Raw genomic sequence first — 20,402 nt, forward strand, 5'->3', positions numbered from 1 at the left:
AAATAGCTTTAATATCAACTCCCAGTGGATACATAAAGGTTCGTAAACATTTATCAAGCTCTTAAAGCTAAAATAACCGTAAATTTAAAAATGAAAAATATCATTGTCTTTTCAGCCACAGCCCAGGATAAGGGCAACCTGTCGGCTCAGTATGTAGTGTTCTTCCGTTTTGATGAAGTTGAGCCTTTTCTTAGTAAAAGAAAACGTAGCAAAGTATACAGAAACACTAGGAAACCAATATAAAAATGAAGTTATAACACTAGATATGCCTTGAGATACTTCCAGCAAATGCATCGTAACGCTTTCAGGTCGACCTTCCACCATGAGAGATTGCTTCTTTATACCTTATTTGGTTGGAATCAGTTTCGCGCCGAAATCATGCTACGCTCGGCTGCCAAAATAAGCTATTCTGCCCCACCGGCCTCGAACTGTTTACGCACTCTGGAGCAACTGACCTCGCTTGCATGTTTATTAACACCAGTGTCTCACGGTCTTTTAGATATGTGAATAGAGTTTATAAACCAAACAATAATTTTATCGAACCCGGCTGAAACAACCTCAGGGTTGATCCAAGTCAGAGCACGGCAAATGCATAAATCAAAGTTAGCGTGTTGGGTTTTCTGGAGTTAAGAAAACCAGAGAACCCGGAGTAAGACTCTCAAAGAAGACCCCTACTCTTACTCGCATATGATACGTATCCGGGTCCGTGTGAAACTGAGATCTTATCCAATAAAAGGGCCGGGGTCAATTTTGGTTTACCTTGAAAACTTTCAGTGAACAGTCATCTCAAAGAATAGTAACTACTTCTGTACCATAGAATTTTTGAAAGGAAAAAAAAAGCGCTTAGTGAAAGATGACCTCCCGATAAAATGTGAACGGCTTAGTTTGACGCAGGGCTGATGTTTGGATTCTCTTGTTTCAAAGTTGGCAAAAATTCAGTATTCTTTTGCTAACACTATCAGGAATGTTTTCGTAACATTCCATCGTTGTTGTAAGTTAGTAATAGACATCTATTCGCTAGGAAAAAGAAAGTCTTCGATACTAAGTTTAGTGGCTGTGGAAGTTTCTTTTGAATGGCAGCCGGTGTACCTAGAGATTGTACACTGATTGACAGGTCAATATGTCATTTCTGCGTCAGTCCCTTTTGATTCTCTTTGGCTACTAAGTCTAATGGGCTATCGTAGTGCATACCGGGAATCGCGCTTGCCCTGACTCCAGGATATCAACGAGCTTGTCAATCACACTAATCAACTCAACACTTGCACATCATTTATTTGGCGTGTGGAGAAGTTCCGTTCTACTTCACTCAGTTATATCCAGCCTTCGTTCCGATCTAATCTACAAATTCATTGCTGGTCTGATACGAACCTATTTACTGGCTGCTACCGTGTACGACTACTCTTTGCCAGTCCAAGGCCACAGCTAGAAGACCATCTCTTGTATCTCGCGTCTTTATAGGATATTTCTGCGGTTTTGGACTCCGATCTCTTGGACTCGTGCGCCGGTTACCATCGCTTCACAAGGTAACTCTACTCATTACGTTCAAAAATAACAACACTTCAACAATTCAAAAATACTATTTAGATATTAGCAAGTAATAATTATTATCTTTAAGCTTTCATAGTTTTTCGTAGCAAAAATTGTTACTATTAGAAGTAGGAAATGTTTGGTCATAGTTTATAGCCAATTAGGATGACCATGGTTTGGTTAAGAAGCTAATTGATCGAACAATGCCTTGGTTGACACAACTCCGCCTGAGTTCGCTAGCGAAAAAGTAAGCTGGACGGTTTATATGTGTTAAGAGCAGATTATTATATTTGACAATTAGAATGTCTGAAGGTTTTAAACATCTTCTCTCACATGGATTTGTTGACATTATATTCTTAGTGGTTGTGACGCAAAATGACCTTGACATATACCACAACAATAACATAGTTGAACTGCGATCACAGGGATGCAATTCAAAGCTTTGGATCGAAAATAATAGTACCATGTTGAACACATTTGTCATGTTGTTTGATTGACGGGCTTAATGTTGTCATAATGGCATGTTTTACGTACATCTTGTCTGTCAACGAAAATCACTGAATTGATGGAAAGTTCGCTTCTATTTGAACGATTTGGAGTTCTGTTTTTGTCGAGCGTCGAGCGTCGAGGGTCGAGAGTCTACGTCAACTCAACGATTTGTAGGTATATTTCCAGATTTCCTTTGTCAGCATCAATTCCGAATACTTTCATTTTCAATGTTCCTATCCCTTCTAATGCTATCTTCTAAAAATAGAATAAGCTTAGCACTAATCCGGGGATTTGCTTGCCGTCAAGCTGGACATTTTCTTCGCAGCAAATGTTTGATCCCAGAAATTTCTGAGTTTGCTCTATGTTGTACGAGTCTTCGAAATTTTAAGGCGTGGAAAGAAAACCACAAATGAATAATGTTTTTTGACTATGCGCCAAGAACACGAATTTTCTATTCATTCCAATGACGATTTTCATTTCCGTTTATTTTGCTTCCGGTTTGATCAAAAATACATACGCGGCTGTCAAAGATCAAATCAAAAAAGTGTTATAAAAAAAGATGTACCGAATCTGTCTTTGCAGCTAGTCTTCACGGGTGTTAAACATAGACTACACTTTTCAAATCTAATAAGTTCAATTTTAGACAAGCAATCTAACCTGGGGGGCATTTGCCTAGATCTATGTTTAAAAGCTTTTGTGCGTCTAAAATAAACAAACGAATAGTTTTTTAACGCAGCGACTTGAAGGCCAACAAAAACAAATCCGCCTACAGTGTGAGGGGAGAGGTTAAGGTACCCGCCGATGGGATCAGCGCACGGGTTGTGCTGTTCTAAACTAGGCCAGTGTTAATTCTAGATTACGTTTTACACCCCGTGAAGCTCACCTAACAGTTCATCAAACGTAGACGGAGAGCGATTGCATTGGCGACGCTACGGTTTGCTGCGCCTATAAGATTACGTTTTATAGAAATGGCTTAGGATACTGAAGCTCTGTTTTTCAAGAGCTGAGTCGATTCGTGCAGGTAATATTAGGAAATCGGACTCACCCGACGCAATTTAGTTTGGCGGTCAGCCATCGTGTGTGAGCAGAATCTCTTGTACAGCTTACCCTTCTGGGCATCTAGGGGTTTTCCCTACTGTTTTCCGCCCTCTGCAGAGATCATGAACACTTTTCTTCAAGTACGCAGTAATAGACCTTTTTACGACTACGTGTCATTCTCTTCAGTATCATTTCTTTTTGCATTTTATAACTGTGTTGATTCTTATTGTAATCTTATTCTAAGTTGGAAGACTCGTGGTCTGAGATGGGAAAATATATCAAACACTTTCGTTCAAGTCCACTCTAGACCTCTTTACGACCACGTGTCATTCTCTTGAGTATTATTAATTTTCCTTTTAGAAGAAGAAGCATGATAGATGTGATTCTCACGAAGAATCTTATTCTAAATTGGACGACTCTTGGTCTGAGATGGGAAAATATTATACCCAATCTAAATAGGTATTTTGCTCATCACGCCATTAGGTCATTATATCATTACTCTTGTAAACTGAGGAGCATTAATTTAGGATCAGCTATGCCGAAGATATACCTCCTGTTCGAAACACAAAAATGTGGACTTCATTTTAAAAAGTCGTCGAAAGACTATTTATATTGACACAGGAAATGGTGATTCATTTGCTGTACCGTTGCCAAATGGTTTTTTTTCTTTGACTTTCATTCATTCTTCGATAATGTCAATAGAAGCGGTACGTCGGACAAAAAGGGCGGGAAAAATAACATTAAATGATAGCAATACGGTGAACATACTATTTAGACCCATTTGGAATGTTCACTCCAGCTGCGCCGTTCCAGGGATTGTTTCTAGGTTCCGGTGTGTGCTGGCTGCGAGCCTTCGTTATCAAGAGGTAAGCGGCAATGAGCATGCGCCCTAGACACCATTTAACGGTTTGTGTTGGACAGTAGAAAATGGAAAAAAATCTCATATATCGGGATGCATTGCAAAGGAAACTTGATCGATAAATGCGAGTGTGTTATTTGGTCTTCGAACTCCCGGTATCGCCAACCGGACAAAATCCATGACCAACGAAAAAGCACTGGGGCGAGAAGATCTACTCCTCCCCATCGACATCTGCAAGGATTTAAAGAAATCCAAAGAAAATAATACTTGACAACGTTTTTCCATGGTCATTTTTTGGAGAATCAAAAATTATCCAATTTTCGATGGAATACGGACAGCGGCAGGCATCATTACTGTTGTCAGCGGTTTGCCATTCATTGAGGAAGATTTCACCTTAGAAATATATTTTCACTGCAGGCTCAAGGCATTCATAGCCAATCTCACGAAACTGCCTACCATCTACCATAGAAAAAGGAATATGCCTTAAGGGCGAAGGCGACCATCGGTCAAACACATTAATTCAAACTTTACGTCTGCAATTAACCTACCGAAGAGCTCGCGCACGACGAGACTGGTGCTCTCAGGTACGAGTTTGGCTCAAAACGTCACGCCAAATCCAGACGTACTCCATCAGCATATCCTATGTTAAAAACTTACTACGCAGGTTTCTAAGGGACATCATTCGATGACGGTATATACACCTCAGAGCCGTGGTTCCAATGTACAATATTATGATCACAGAGTACTATAGTTATATGTTGTGTTAATCAGTTTTATTTTCCCCCGATGTTTGCGCTTGCTGTACATCTTTCGGCATCGTCTAAAGAGGTTGACCTCTAGTTTCTGCCGATACTTTTCATACGTGCTGGCATGTGCTCTAAGAACAATGATGCTTAATTGTGCTTTATCTAATAATATTTTGATTTTGTTAGTTATTGTAATCTTCGCTTATGCACCCACAGGTAGCCCAGGCTTGGTTTCTGTGGTGTCATATTATAAGGAAATGTATGGGGATTCTTCAAAACGTTCAATAAAATCATTTAAACGTGAAATAAAGCCTCGAAATTTTACCCGATCATTGAGAAATAACACTTCTTTCGCTCTGCGTGGTTATTTTTTTTGAATTTACTTTTAAAAGAATCGATGACTTAGGTAACGACGTCACGTACGAAGACCTCACTGAATTCCTCGCATCCGGCTTATACTGTCCTCTGACGAGAAAAAATTATGCGAGCCACTAAAACTGATAACTTTGTTTACGTTTATCAATGGCAGCAAATACCCGCGGTATGGAGTGGACTTTAAATGATTTTCCGTCTCTGGAATTTTCTTATAAGAATCTTATAATCTGAAGTAGAGTTCTAAACGTATTGACCTTTGACTCTGTTTACGTACTTCAAGCCAAACAGAACAGTCTTCGACAAAGCTACCTCTCACGTAGCAACTACGAACTCTCTGACGTGGAGAGAAAAAGCTTAGACATATTTGCAGTCTTGCCTTGACCTCTATTTATGGTCAAATAATCAGTATAGCGTTCTTCCATATTACTGTAAGTGATACCCATTGTAAAGATCATTATCCGTGAATAAACCTTTCATCTTTATACAAGATGTCGGAATGACTTGATTCTTCTTCTCACGCAAAAAATTAACCTCGTTAATCACTAAATTAGATGTCAATACTTCAGTTCCAGCTCGAGTTTCCACAACATTGAGCTAGTAACATTCTTTTTGGCTGAGCCATTAAGTTATTTTGAAGGAATTGATAAGCAACTACAGGATTATTTCATTAGTGAAAGAAGGGAGTGGTAGAACTCTTTTTGTAAAGACTAGGAGAAACAAAAAGGATGCATCCTATTCACTCTTATTTATCAATGTTTGGATTAGTTTTGGCGTGATAATTCGTAAATCGTAAGACGCAAGTTTCTCGCTTCGTGAATGACAGCATAATCCAGATTGGTGGTAGCATAACGATTTAATCCATCTTGACCTATGAACTTGGTCATGTTCCAAAAACCCAATTCCGTCCAATTTTGCTAAGTAACTTGTTAGGAAACAAGTAAGCTCTAAAATCAAGAGCATTAGGGATTATGGACATAGCTATTGAAAAACCTAAGATTTGCTATGCTTAAAAAATCCTTTAGAGTCCTAGATCCCTATATTTGATTTCCGGGCATTTTTCCATGTTTTTCTTCGTCTTGACAAGCTGAAAATAGCTAAGATACTTCACAGCAAAGAACTCCTGAATGTAAAGGCAAAACATGGCGAAACTAGAGTCGCTAATACTTGTGTTCAGCGGTGTTGCCAGACAACCGTTTGACGACGAATTCCAACGTGCAACATACTCGCCTTTGCCGTAAGAATGTGGCTGAGTTGCCGTTGCGAGTCCTTGGCCAAAAGCAGAACTCATTCAGTTCTAAGCTTTGGCACTAAAACACTTTAGCACGTGGAACTCTTTGTGAAATAAAGTTTCAGCACGTAACTGATAAAAATATCGTTAGTCAAGAAGTCAATATTTTCTCAAACTGAGAAGCCTAGAAATTGCTCTTTTCATTGTACGAGTCTGAAGTCATCAAACTAACAAACTAATTACTGTTTACCAAATCTCGAATGTTCGAGATTTACCTTATTATTATTATTTTCTTTCTGCACCGTGACCATCGTTTCCTTTGTTAGTTTATAGCTATTTTGAATCATACGTTTATGTCGAGGCAGGAAAAGTGAAAACAAAAATATCAATCCATTTTCGTGGTCAGTTCGATCTGCTTTAAGATTTTCTGCTCAGTTCAGAATTAGCACACAAGTTCAAGGTCAACAATCTCTTGAACGATCAATTCCGCGTTTTATACTTGAGCCACATGAACTTAATGACGTCAGAGGTCAATAAAAACGCACTAACAAAAGAATACGTCACAGAATATAATGTTTTGACTCATTCATTCTTAGTGCTATTCTTGGATTCCTGGCTCGTTTGTTTGTTTATTTGTGGTCTAGAAGCTATCCTTCCTTTTGTTTTCTCTCACGGTGTCATTTTTTAGCAACGAGCAGAATGCCAGGCGAAATAAAAGAGCGGAAAAGCGATTGTCAACCGTACGCCCTCTTGAACCGCAATAAACATGTGTGCCTACTTCCGACAAAATGCGTGAATATTAAGAGAACTATTTTGATCCGTTGTTTACTACGCTATATGGTGACAGTGCTATACCAACGTTCGTGTAAGAAAAGTGGATTCTTATTTTTTTCCTTTCAAAGAAATTTTAATACGATACAGAAAAGTTGGAGTTTACTGAGGTAAGGAAAGATTTCTGCCTAAGTTATGAAATATGCAAAGTTCCTCAAACTTTAAGTAATTTAGTTCAAAATATGTGTAATATAAAGTAGTATTTTATATATCAATCGTATTTTCAGTCGCCAATCCATATATTCTGCTAAATATCAAGTTTTAGGGTCGGGGGTTAAGTATTAAACATTAAGCTCAAACTACTGCAAATGAACTGTTGATGTACGAGCATAAAACTTACAATTCAGTTTATTTCTAAAAATAAAATGAACAAAAGTTTATTTATGTATAAAAATATTTCATTAAAAATATTGATTATAAAATAATTATTTTCTGATGACACAGAAAAGAAGATGCCACACTTGAGATATTTTATCATTGTTTTGAAATAAAACTGTTTTTAGGAATAACTTCACAGAGTTGATTGTTACATTCCTCGTGGTTGCTTGAGCACGGAAGATGACGTTTTTTTAAAGTAAAAATTTGTTAACATTTTAACGTGAAAAAATTCTAGAAAAAAACTATGGCCAAAAGTTAAAAAAATGCCTGTTTTTTTGTGTGATTATTGTTTTAGATGCTAGATGTTTTTATCGACCGTTTGGTGCCCTAATGTATTCGTTAGTATGAAAGCCACCGTATAACGCCATTCAAAAAGTTTCACAAAAAAGCCGAATTGAAACAGAAGTTTTTAAGCGTAGATAAGTAATAAGCGGTTCTTTTATGACACTTGGGAAGAAAACGAAGTCTTGTTTGTATTAGTTACTATTTTTCTGCTTTTCTAAGAAAAATGTCAAAATTTGTGTTCAATTTCGTAGTTCGCAACGAAGCTAATTATGGCAACGGTTCGCATTTTCTAGTGGCAGAAGTGTGCTGTTAACCCCTAATTTTGTTCAAGTTTCTCAGTTTTTTAAGAAACTTGTTAAAAGTTGTTAAAAAAGCTAAAACTTGTTAAAAGCGGACTTTTAAAATAGCGTTATCGTAGACGTATTTCACAAAGAAAAAGACAAAAAATCTGCAGTGTTTTTAAATGAATTATTTCAACTGACTTCTGAACAAAAACGTTCTTCCCGGAGTTTGAGATTACGCTGTACCTGCTGCGCTGAAAGAATATAAAAAAAGACGTTGCCCAACACGCTTCATATTTGACATATTTTTGAGTATTTTATAAACGTATTTTGTGCAACGTCTTTTTTTATATTCTTTCAGCGCAGCAGGTAGAGCCCTAGGGTACGAGAACGATCCCACAGGCATGACTTACACGTTCACTTATCTCCCAGATAGGTTGCCTGTTGCGTCAGTTACCTCCATTGCGCGAGTCGCCCGCGTGCGGCTTCTCGCTATAGTTTTGCATCACAGTTCCTTGCGTGACACTCGGAAAACTAAGCCTTGCATGACACTGGGAGAAATACTAAAATTTTCGTGTTCTCTGTTGCTCATGCTAGCTTCAATTTTGTATAGAATATCGATGTGATCCAGTGTAGGTCCGTGGAATTTCAAAGTGTTTGTATTGTTGAAGTTGTGCATTGTTTACTGGAGGCTTGAATCTCGCGTGACATTCGAAAAATAATTGCATGACAGAACCTTGCGTGATACACAGAAATCATTGTGTTTACATCAAAGCAATCATATTCTATTATCTTTTTCTAAAAAATTGTTATTACTAACCTTTTAAATACTAGACTGATAGATATAGTTTGAGTGTAAGCGAAATCACTAGATGCGCATACTTTACCATTGCAGTTACGTAATACTTCAACCTTGGTCCCAACTATGGTCCCAAGTACGTTGACTTCAGTAAAAATAGCATCAATTAAACATCCGTTCAGAAAACCTAGGGGAAAAACTTCGAATGTGCACACCAATGCATTTGTCGTATCAAGATAATGATTTCCCTCTTAAGTCCTGAGTACACGAAGAAGCGAGCGACCCTGGCCGAGATTCTCGCTGTCATCGATCGTTAACAGTTTACCAACCGGATGCACGGAAAAACTCACAAATCTCTTAGAAAAAGCCTTCCTACGAGTATTAAAAACAATTAGTACAGTTTCGAAAGCTTTAGACAAATATTTAGTATAAGCGGCACAAAGTATATCAAAAAATCAACTTCTTCGGTAGCCTTATCAAGTGGGTTGCAAAACGTGTTAGGCTTTTCCTCCAGCATGGAGTTGTAAATCCGATTAGAAACAGACGAGTAGTTTGGTCGATACAGTATTCACCGTTACGTGAGTTCTAGGTATTTTAATGTACATTTAAGATCATATCCTGTAGAACTGTATTTACATTTTTGTTATTCTTGTGCTCACTTACAGGGGACGACCCAGATGATGTGTCTACATAGATATGTCATTACTGATAATACACTCAGTAAACCCATTGCATTACATTGCGCTTCTTTGGAAAGAAAGTAATCGTTGGGAATGGATTTCTGAATATTTTCCAAATATTGTTTTCATAAAACTGAATTATATTCCTTGAGATGGGATGAGACAGCTTGAATTTTGAAAACTTTTCCGACCTCTTATTTGAAATATTTTTTAAAAACTAAGTAGCCTCTTTCGCTCAAGGTGAACGACTCTAAATTTCGCCTAAAGGAAATGAAAACTATGGTTCCATAAGCCAGCTTTTAAGATATTTCTTATATATGATTGGGCTGCCTGTGGCTACGTTTTGGTTTATGGGTCTTCGTAGGACAAAGCATCAGCATGCAGTACAAGATATTTATACCAAAGCTAAGCTTACTATTTTTAGCTTAAAAGTTTATTTCGATATATGTTTTTGGATTTCGTGCAGTTTTTTTACTCTGTTGATTCACTGTACGGAAGAATGATAAACGCGGATATGGATTAACATTATAGTCCATCCATATCAGTCACAGGCGGTCTAGCGTCTTTTGTTAATGTTATTATCCGATGTATCTTTTCCTTGTCATAAACCGACAAAAGGAAGGGGTTTCCCCACTGTGATGGCTGGAACAATGCTGCTTTAGTTGGTACTCAGTGGGATACCCCGCTAAAGGTAGCTCTTCTCAACATGCAATCTCTTTAACTGCCTTGTCTTTTGCTTCACAGTGTTCAGTCGACTCAATATAACAAGAGCTCTGTTTGAAAGCGAAGTTGGTTTTACTGAGAGGAAAGGCTACTGAGGTAGAAACGAAAACGTGGCTACAAGGTAAGAGTAGTTCTGTTGAAGTCAATAAATTTTAATCCTGTTGGAGTCAATTCACTAGTGCCGAACTTAAAGAAACATTCTGATCAGCTCCGGATCCAAGCGATATATTCCAAAAAACTTTTCCTGTGGGCTTCCTTGTGGTATTCTGAAAGCAGTATGTTTTCAGGCAGAAATTTATATTACGGCATAAGCATCACTATTTATCACTAGTAATATCATATTTGAGAACATTTTGAAATAGCTTTTTTAAGACGATGATCAATCACTACTGATATAACAACATGCTCATGTTGACATGCACCAAAGATCTTGGCTTATTTCGGTCATACCTTTACTTATGAAAATATTACGTAGCACTGCAATAAGCTGATAAACGAAAGCAACCAAGGGTATATCGCTAAAAACAAAATATTTACTATACTTTGATGTAAAAGTGTTACTTCTGAACAAGAAACGCGTCGTCGAATTTTGCACTACTGCGCGCGGCGTTTCCATGAATATTGTTTTGTCAGGCCAAATTCAGTTTATAAATCGCGTTTTTGAGCTGCGACGCTATAGTAGTGAACTGGTTTCCGAAGTAAGATTCTTTCGTGACAGTGTGTAAATACTTTTAAGTCATTTAAGTACGATTATTCGAACCACAAGTTGTCGCAAAGCTTTCTGTGGAGTTTCGTTGGAATACATGCAAGGTGTTTTCTAGCTGTCGGATTTTTTAGGATAGTATTATAAGTTCAGCAGTGAATAACCAGAATAACTAATATGAAACTCGTAAAACTCGACGTGGTTAAGGCAGTTTTTGCGATGCAGTTGCATTTGAACATCTGTTGAACATTCTTGGAACAAAAGAACAATGGAAACAGACCGCACTTTGGAGGAGTCTTATGGTAACCACAGAAGTGGTGACTTTATGGTGAGAAACCTGAGACTAATCCAACTAACTGACAGCTTTGTAGCTTTCGTTCAAAATTCAATAACAGCAACTATCAAAATAATGGCAGCAAGAACGACAGAAACAACGCAGCAGCAACAACAAAGCAGCAGCAACAACAAAGCAGCAGCAACAACAAAGCAGCAGCAGCAACTACAACAGCAGCAGCAACAACAACGACAGCAACAACAGCAGCAACAAAGCAGCAGCAACAACAGCTACAGCAGCAACAAAGCAGTAGCAACAACAGCAACAACAGCAATAGCAGCATCAAAGCAGCAGCAAAGCAGCAGCAACAACAGCAGCAACAACAGCAGCAGCAGCAACAACAGCAGCAACAACAACAGCGGCAACAACAACAGCAACAGCAGGAACAACAGTTGCAATAAAACAAAACAAAACAAAAAAAAAGCACAGCTTGCAAAAGCAAAATTATAGCAATAACAGGAACTTAACTACAACAACGGACAACAGTGAGGAAGAATGAAGAATGCTTATAAAGGGATTTAAAACCATACGTACAAATTTAGTGCAGACCATCACAGCCTACTTTCGAGAGGCAGATCCTCATGATTTTTACGTTTTATCATTTACATTGTTACGTCGACTCGCTCTCATTAACATTAATAATGACAACATACTTATAATTCGATAATTACATGACGTCACAATGTAATTAGACTTCTTGGATCGAAAATCGGCAGAAACATCGTTGCCTGCAGAATCGATATACACGCTTGATTTGAAACAGGTTTTTTTCGTTCGATGCCAAAAAAAGTATCGCATTGTGATGACTATTGCTTGGGTCGAGTTTAGTTCCGAATTCAGGCGTGTCTTCCCCTTGCTTTGCGATTGGTTAAACATGGGAAAGCCATACAAGTGTCAACATTTTTCATTGTAACATTCCTCCTATCTTTCAGAATGGTTTATTAGTTTAGGTCAGTCTTTCTCGACTTCAATACAGAATCCCAAACATTATGATTGGTTGCTCATAATCGGAACGTCATACAAGTGTCATTTCTTATTGGTTTATTGATTGCACCCTTATCTTTCAGGATGGGTCAGTTAAGTGCAGTCCTAATCGGCTTCCTAGTTCTTCTAGTTTTCAACATCGTCAATTTACAAGGCTCCGTGATTCGTAAATCCTTTTATGGTACGTCTCAAACAGCTAAACTTTTCTATATCGTGTTATATAACACGTTGTAAACACACTGTATCCTCCGTTTGCAAACTATCTGTAGTTATGGATTTATCCTTTTGCTTCTGTCTGCACAGATAGCGTGTTGGAAGGCGATGATACGATTATGGATCAAATCAGCAAAGTCAACGAAAGTAAATATCGTCATTATATAGTTAAAAATACTTTACATTTAACTTTAAAATTAGATTTAGAGAGAGAGAGAGAGAGAGAGAGATAGAGAGAGAGAGAGAGAGAGAGAGAGAGAGAGAGAGAGAGGGAGGTTTACGACAAAAAATGAAATCATGAAAGTAAAAAAGTAGGATAGGCATCAGGAATTTAACTGGAACTAGCATTTTACTGATTAACGGATCTGTTTTACTACAGTGACGAATCACGTGGCATATGAAGCTGACATTGTATTAACCGAGCGAGACGAGTCGACTGTACATGAGAGAAGAAAAAGAAGAAACGCTGTTAGAGAGAGAAAGAAGTTATGGCCGAAAAGAGTGGTTCCATATGAAATATCACCAGGAATGGGTAAGATAAAATACGGCAAAGGCAACTGCGACCACGAGAGGAAGGAGGAAGTACGCACTTTTCCACGCGCGCCATAGCCCAAGCCATAGCCGGAGGATTTGTCAAGTGCCGTTTTTGTGTGGTTTTTACATCGTGATGAAGATGGCGCGCAAAGATAAATAAACGTTAACCCGATCTTTCGTCGTGAACGATGCGTTATAAGACAAATATTCAATTCGTGTATACTCTGATTGGCTAATGATTGAAGAAATCGAAAAACTAATAAAATACGTCGACAATAATTTAATGACGTCATAAAAGACAATAATGACGTCAACAAATAGTGTTGATGACGAAAGCAAGCGTGCGCATTTTTTTGTTTGTTTTGTTTCCATTACGAAATGTTGTGAACATTTTCGAAACGTTTCAAAATTTACCTTTCGAGTTGCGTATCTGGAAGCAAGTGTCATCGTCGTCAAGATTCCATTCCATTCCTGCTGCGGAAAAGATAGATTGTTCGTTGATCGACGCTCAAGACTTTCTTTGATTAACTTCTGTAGTCTCTGATTTGCCAGTGCTTCTATAACAGCTGCTGAGTTTGTCGTCTTGTTTTTTATCCTTGAAGAGTGAAATACAGAAGTGGAGCTGCCCTTTGACTTGGGACGCAAAAAAAAGAAAAAAAGAAGAAAAAAAAAAAGAAAATTTAGAAGCACCTTTTCTAGCTTGAGCGTATTGTTCCCCCGATTCAAATCACGTGTCATTTCCTAGAGTATCAATGCTGTGTTTAAAAGTTGCACATTTATGTAGATACAACTTCAACAAATAATCTTTTTCTCAAGAGAATGACACGTAGTCTGAAATAAGAAAACATTAAACCCAAGCAGAGAGGGTCTATAGAGTCTTACATGAAAACACGAAAGAAATCACACTTTTCTTGGTGGAATTTGTAGCATTTCTTTTGTATTTCCATGTTATTCTTTGCATTATTATTCAAGATCATTTCTTTCTTACCATAGAGGCGTATGTAGACAACATCTTGGCGGCCATCAAGGAATTCCAGAAGCATACATGCTTAACTTTCGTGCAGAAGACAAAAGAACGAAACTGGATTAAATTCACTAAAGATCGAGGGTAAGAAAATGAAGGCAAAATACTTTTATCATTCAAGACTTTTGCACTGGTTAATGTACTCAGCATCACTGACATGTTAGCAATTACTGTACCAAACGTTTTCAAAATGTAATTGTCGTTCCCATAAACTGCATATTCATATTTCATGAGATTACCTTATTTAGAATAAACTTAGTTGTCTTTTTGGTGATTTTCCTGCCCTTTAAAGCTTTAAAATGTCGAATATGAAGCGAAACCTAGAGATATCATAGCGAAGAACCACCATCTTAAATTTGGCTTACGGACCTGGCCTTTGACTAAGGAAGCCAAAACGTAAAAAACACAGGGATCCTACGCGAACGAAAATATCGCTAGAGTTCGTTATATCTATCCCTTTATTCGACGGTTTTTCTTCAGGTTCTCACCCTCCTCAAAATCTTACAAGCTAAATTCAAATTCGATCTGTGAATTATCTGCTCAGTGGTCATAATAAGACTCAATATAACTAGGATCAATATCAAGGAGACTATCCATAGAGAGTTTCGCCTATAGTTTTTCTTTGTTGCTTTCGCAGATGTTGGTCGTACATCGGTAGGATCTACTGGCGCAAGGGGGAACAAAACTTATCATTAGGCACGCGTTGTAATACCAAGGGCATCATTATGCACGAGATGATGCACGCAGTGGGCTTCTGGCACGAGCAGAGCAGACCGGACAGGAACCAGTTTGTGGAAATCCTTTGGGAAAATATACAAAAGGGTAAGTTCACATATATAGACCCCTTGCATGTGATTTCAAAGCGGCTCAATTTGGAGGACAAATCAAAAAAATAATATCAATTTCCTGAGAGTTGGAGTTTATGTTCTCCAAATTGAGCTGCGATCCGACTTGCTGCAAGGGATCTATTGTCAAAGAAATTTCAGATTTCAGATCACTAACCCCCCAAAAAACGCTATTCTAACGTTGTACTTTCTTTACTTTACCGTTGGTTGTGAAGATTCTGACGCTGTAATGTGGTTAACCCTGAGTAAACGAGTCTGTAATCAAGAAATACAGCGGTAATGTACGAATTCAAAAACCGTCTATTGACAATTCTTTTTTTCTTAGGAATGGAAAGTCAGTTTAACAAGTACAAGCATAACAAAGTAGATAACCTTGGTTTTACCTACGACTACCAGAGCATCATGCACTACGGGAAGAAGACGTTCTCCAGAAATGGCCTACCCACGATACGATCCCTGGACAATCCCAGCATGCGCCTGGGGAGTAAAGACGGCTTCAGTCCCATGGATATTGAAAAGATGAATGCTCTTTATGAATGCTCACGTGAGTTATAAACGCTGTATTGTATTTGAAATAGACCCATCGGAATGATTTCAAATCTGGAGGTCAAAAAAAGAACTTCGTGCTTTTTAAAGGCGCGATTACACGGAGCAATTTTCATTGCTACTTAATTATCTCGCAATTGTCATCAGACGATGCTTAAATTTTGAATTTTGAAATTTTGATTTTTAAATCTTGACGACGAATATTAAAAAATACGCTTTGCAGACGCGAGAAATATCACTGCATTGGTTGAAATTCCCTCTCTACAAGATAGTATTTTAGGACAAAGAAATCTCAAGGTTCTGTATTTTTCCCCATAGAACAAGAATCAAATGGCTGGAGTGACTGGAGTATCTTCACGCCGTGCAACAACAGATGTATTAAGACAAGGCAACGAGTTTGTTTCTCTTCGGACCTCGAAGACTGTCCGGGTGCTTCGTCTAACAGAGTTAAAACTCAAAGACTGAAGTGTCCTCCGAAGGAATGCTACAGTGAGTAAATGCTGATTCTTGGAATTAATTAGACACACCACGCAATAGCATATCTTTCACACCAACTGTTATTTCCAAAGCTGACATTCTCATCAGAGCGAACGTTCTTATCAGGTCGCGAATAACAGAGCTACAATACTGTATTTTACCATATCCGTAACTATATGTACGCGTTGCAATAACCTGATTAACGGGAAAAAATGGGAAGTCATTTCAGTGTTTATGTCGTAACAAGTGTGCGCGCGGCTGTAAGCCAGGACGCTACGTTTCACGTAGACCGCTCGAACGTTCTGATGAAGTTGTTGATTTATTTGTCTTGTCTATGAACAAAAGAACGAACGAACTATCTAATGAATGCAGGATGGCTAAATGAATGGAGGAAAAAGGAAGGAAGGAGGGAAGGAAGGAAGGAATAAATGTATGATAAAATGAACAAATGAACGAACGAATAGAGGAAACAACGAATGAACAAATGAAAGAACGAACAAATAAATGAACAAATAAACGAAAAAATGAACAATAATTGTTTTCTAGCTCCTGTTGATGGTCAGTGGGGTCGATGGAGCGAGTGGGGAGCATGTGACAAGACCTGCGGTTATGGAGTACAAAAAAGAAAGCGATCGTGCAACGAACCAAAACCAAAACATGGCGGCAAAGAATGCCGTGGTGCTGACACTCAGAAGCGCATGTGCAACATGCGGCCATGCTCTGATGGTAAGAAGACTTTTTTCTTTATGTAAAATACTCTTGTGTTTCAAGAGTATTTAGACTGGTTTACTCAGGGTTAACCTCATTTCAGCGTCAAGGTATTCACAAATACCAATGGTGAAAAGAAGAATGCACAGCTCAACTGTACAAACACGTGAATATTTTACTCAAAGTCAATGCTAACCCTGAGCAATAGAGAACTCGAAACTGGCCATGGAATAATAATCCATGCTCCTACTATGAGTGCTATACGACACGTTAAATCCCAACTCATTCTGTGAGTTAGCCGATTCAGTTGATTCAGGGTGTGATTAACTGTGAGTTACAGCCATGCCCTGACTAAGATCATCCTTCTAGAGGTCGTTTCAAAGCTCAATCTGTGAGTTAGCCATGCCCTGCCTAAATAAGCCTAGAGGTTGTTTCAGGGTTCTATCTGTGAGTTATCCATGCCCTGACTTAGATCAGCCCAGAGGTTATTTCAGGGTTCTATCTGTGAGTTAGCCATGCCCTGACTTTGATCAGCCGAGAAGTTGTTTCAGGGTTCAATCTGTGAGTTAGCCGTGCCCTGACTTTGATCAGCCCAGAGGTTGTTTCAGGGTTCTATCTGTGAGTTAGCCGTGCCCTGACTTTGATCAGCCCAGAAGTTGTTTCAGGGTTCAATAACATTGAAAATGGATATCATTTCTACCCAGGTAATGACAAATGCAACTTTGAAAAGGATTTCTGTCACTGGGAGAACATCTGGAGTACAACGTCAACGTTTCACTGGAGAAGGCAACGTGGACCAACACCGAGCCGAAACACGGGACCGATGGCTGATCACACTACAGGCAAAGGTAATTAAATAACCTAAAGATGTTATGAGTACTACTTTTGGTTTTAAATAGGAAAAGAAAACTTTAGTAAAATCCTGATGAAAACAAATTAGTCCAAAGACAAAGGCACGCAGGAGTAAAAAATGGTATATTTTGCGCTTGCAAAGTTTGCTCGTGCGCGCGCGTTTAGTGTCGGCGTCCTTATTATGACGTAAATAAGCAAAAGGTGTCGTCCAGATAATACACGCAGCACACGCAACGATTTTTCCTCAACTGTAGCACGCAACATGCCAACTAGCTAAGTTTTAACAGCTATTTAAAGTCGTAAGACATGCAGTTTTACAATCGATTGACACGAAGCAATTCGTGTCGTCAGCATGTTCGCGCTGTAGTTGTGAAGAAACATTATAACGTGTAATTCGGCCTTCAGATGAAGGTGCCGTGTCAATAACAAAAACAAAAACAAAAAAGCCATTGTGCCGCTATCCTCAAGCTGCATTGTCACAATCTCTCTATTCTAGAACATCAACGCATTTCTCTGTTGCCCATCCTCATTGTTACCATTAAATCCCTTACAGGCTACTACGTTTATCTTGAAACAAGCTGGCCAGCGAGACTTGGTTACACATCAACCCTGTCTAGTAAATGGCTAGAAGGTTCAGAGGCTCGTTGCCTATCCTTCTGGTATTCGATGCACGGCCAATCAGTAGGGTCTATAAGAGTCTATATTACAGATGATTTAGATGTTAGGAAGCTATTATGGTTGAGGTCTGGTCCACAAGGATGGTCGTGGAGAAAAGCATCTATACAAATCAATTCGCATTCTAGATATAAAGTGAGTAATGAAGCAAGCTTCCTTAGTCGTTTGTTTAACTGTTTGTATGTATATATGTCTGTTTGTTTCTTTATTTGATTGCTCGTTCGCTCGTTCGCTCGTTCGCTCGTTCGCGACACCGATGAAAAACGCACTGCGCATGCGTTGGGAGAAAAAACAAAATGGCGGACAATAACAATTGATCACATCTAAAGGTAGGTTTTATTTTAACCGACAGGGCTATTTTTTAAATAGTCGGTTTGGAATTTTACACATATTTTTGGATTTCTTTACATAGGATCCGACCATGTGATTATCTGCAAATCGTCGGGCCGCGAGTGGCGGCATTTTCAAAGATTATTTTTGCTTTGTATAAACAAAAGTTTTTTTGTATAAATCAGCAGTGTATCACTATCGAAATTATCTTGCTATTGCGAAAAGGACAACCTTAAGTTTTCAGCATTTTTCTTAAGTTTTGCGATTTTGTAAAACAATCAAAACACCGGCATCAAAAACACAAGTTGCCCTTAGTTACGCTATGCCATCTCCGAGCGTGCGCAGTGCGTTTTTCACCAGTGTCCTCGTTCGCTCGTTCGCTCGTTCGCTCGTTCGCTCGTTCGCTCGTTCGCTCGTTCGCTCGTTCGCTCGTTCGCTCGTTCGCTCGCTCGTTCGCTCGTTCGCTCGTTCGCTCGCTCGTTCGCTCGTTGGTTCGTTTGCTCGTTCGCTCGTTCGCTTACCTTAGCACACCTTTCGGTCTCAGCTTGTTTTGAACCCAACAATGATTTAGCAATTGAGTGTATCTATTTTACTTGCAGATAATCTTCGAAGGAGTCCGCGGTAACGGCTACACAGGAGACGTAGCACTAGATGACATTGCATTTGTCAATGAAAATTGTGAGCGACCAGACGCTCTCTACACACACATCTAGCTACTAGAACAACAACTATGACATCATACCTTGTGCGTGTTTTCTCTTTTGCTTTGGATTCCATCCCTTGGTTGAGATTCGATCTTGGTCTTTCAAATGGCCAAACTTCGCCTGCCTTCGGTTAGTGCTCGTCTTTGATCGACAAGTGCTCCGCTGCGATCGACCATTCCTCGTCTGGGATCGATCAGTGCTCGGCTGGGATCGTTCAGTGCTCGCCTGGGATCGTTCAGTGCTCGGCTGGGATCGTCAGTCTTCGACGATAATTTGTCAATAGCGACTTTGATTTTTCAATTGCGAAATAACAGGCGCATGCGCAATCAATCATTTAGCCTTCACGTGATAAGTAATAGTCGAACCACGTGACGTGAAGTAACTGGTCAGCATTGAAGTCAATTACATGTACATAAAAATCAACTCAGTTTAAAAAATCATGCAACTGCATTTTGAATCACTGTTAAAATCTTCGGATTTGCAAAGTATACTGAAATTACAGTTTTATAAGTTTTGGTAACATACCATTCCATTGAGAATGAACATATGAAAGAGCTAAATTACATTTGTTACGTTCTTTTGTCCTTCGCAATACCTCCGGCTTGAGCTCGGCGCATGTTCGGTAGAAGTTCGGCTACTTGAAATTTTTGTTTGTTCTTAGATGGAGGCTAGAAATGCAAATAATTCTAATTTTTGTGCATTTTTGCACTTCGTTTTGAGAATTCCGCTTTTCATTACGTGATAATTCGCACCTAGTTACAGTTTCTTACAAATGTTTAAACCAAAATTAATGCGTACATAGTTGATTAATACTCTGCAAATGCAGTGTGAAAATTTCTAGAAAATTTCTAAAACTTCTCACAGCAACAAAAGTGACGTCATCAACTGATTGTGTTGCCCCTAGCAACGTTAAAATTTACCGTGCGAGTAGGAAGTATACTGTAATTAAACTCTCTTGTTAGTCTGCAGGTTCATTTTCATTACCGCTGTAGCACGTCATTGGCTTTCCAATGGTATGCATTTTTATCCAATCACTGCACGAAACAACGTCATTATACAATATTTTCCCGCTCAAACGAAATTTTGTCGCGCGCCCCAAAGTATTTTTTATCTAGAACAGAAATTATTTTTGTAATCTATCACAGATGATATATTCTAAGTTTTTATGTTATTTTTCTATTCTATTGAGTAATATACAAATATTCCTTTTTCTTTTACTACCAAATTTGAATTC

At 38.6% G+C, this 20,402-nt stretch overlaps 1 protein-coding gene across 3 annotated transcripts; it reads left to right on the plus strand.

Annotated features, from left to right (window-relative positions):
* The first annotated feature begins 1,297 nt into the window (after nt 1-1,297).
* Nucleotides 1,298-20,397, plus strand: LOC116287698 (meprin A subunit beta). Of its 3 annotated transcripts, none has more exons than XM_031694375.2 (13): nt 1,298-1,523; nt 10,261-10,360; nt 12,344-12,441; nt 12,564-12,620; nt 12,853-13,005; nt 14,001-14,115; nt 14,669-14,853; nt 15,202-15,420; nt 15,741-15,911; nt 16,446-16,625; nt 17,312-17,455; nt 18,013-18,269; nt 19,064-20,397. In XM_031694375.2, the coding sequence occupies exons 3-13, from the start codon at nt 12,345-12,347 to the stop codon at nt 19,175-19,177; spliced, it is 1,692 nt and encodes a 563-aa protein (XP_031550235.1). In that variant the 5' UTR covers nt 1,298-1,523; nt 10,261-10,360; nt 12,344; the 3' UTR covers nt 19,178-20,397. The 3 variants fall into 3 exon arrangements, with proteins under 3 accessions (XP_031550235.1, XP_031550237.1, XP_031550236.1); XM_031694377.2 differs by lacking the exon at nt 1,298-1,523 and adding an exon at nt 2,171-2,190; XM_031694376.2 differs by lacking the exon at nt 1,298-1,523 and adding an exon at nt 6,869-7,203.
* Nucleotides 20,398-20,402: the final 5 nt, after the last annotated feature.

The sequence above is a fragment of the Actinia tenebrosa genome, unplaced genomic scaffold (assembly GCF_029948245.1).
Source record: "Actinia tenebrosa isolate PJP-AT-01 unplaced genomic scaffold, QUT_ActTen_1.0 PGA_scaffold8__29_contigs__length_14323225, whole genome shotgun sequence".
In the NCBI taxonomy this organism is placed as follows: domain Eukaryota; kingdom Metazoa; phylum Cnidaria; class Anthozoa; order Actiniaria; family Actiniidae; genus Actinia; species Actinia tenebrosa.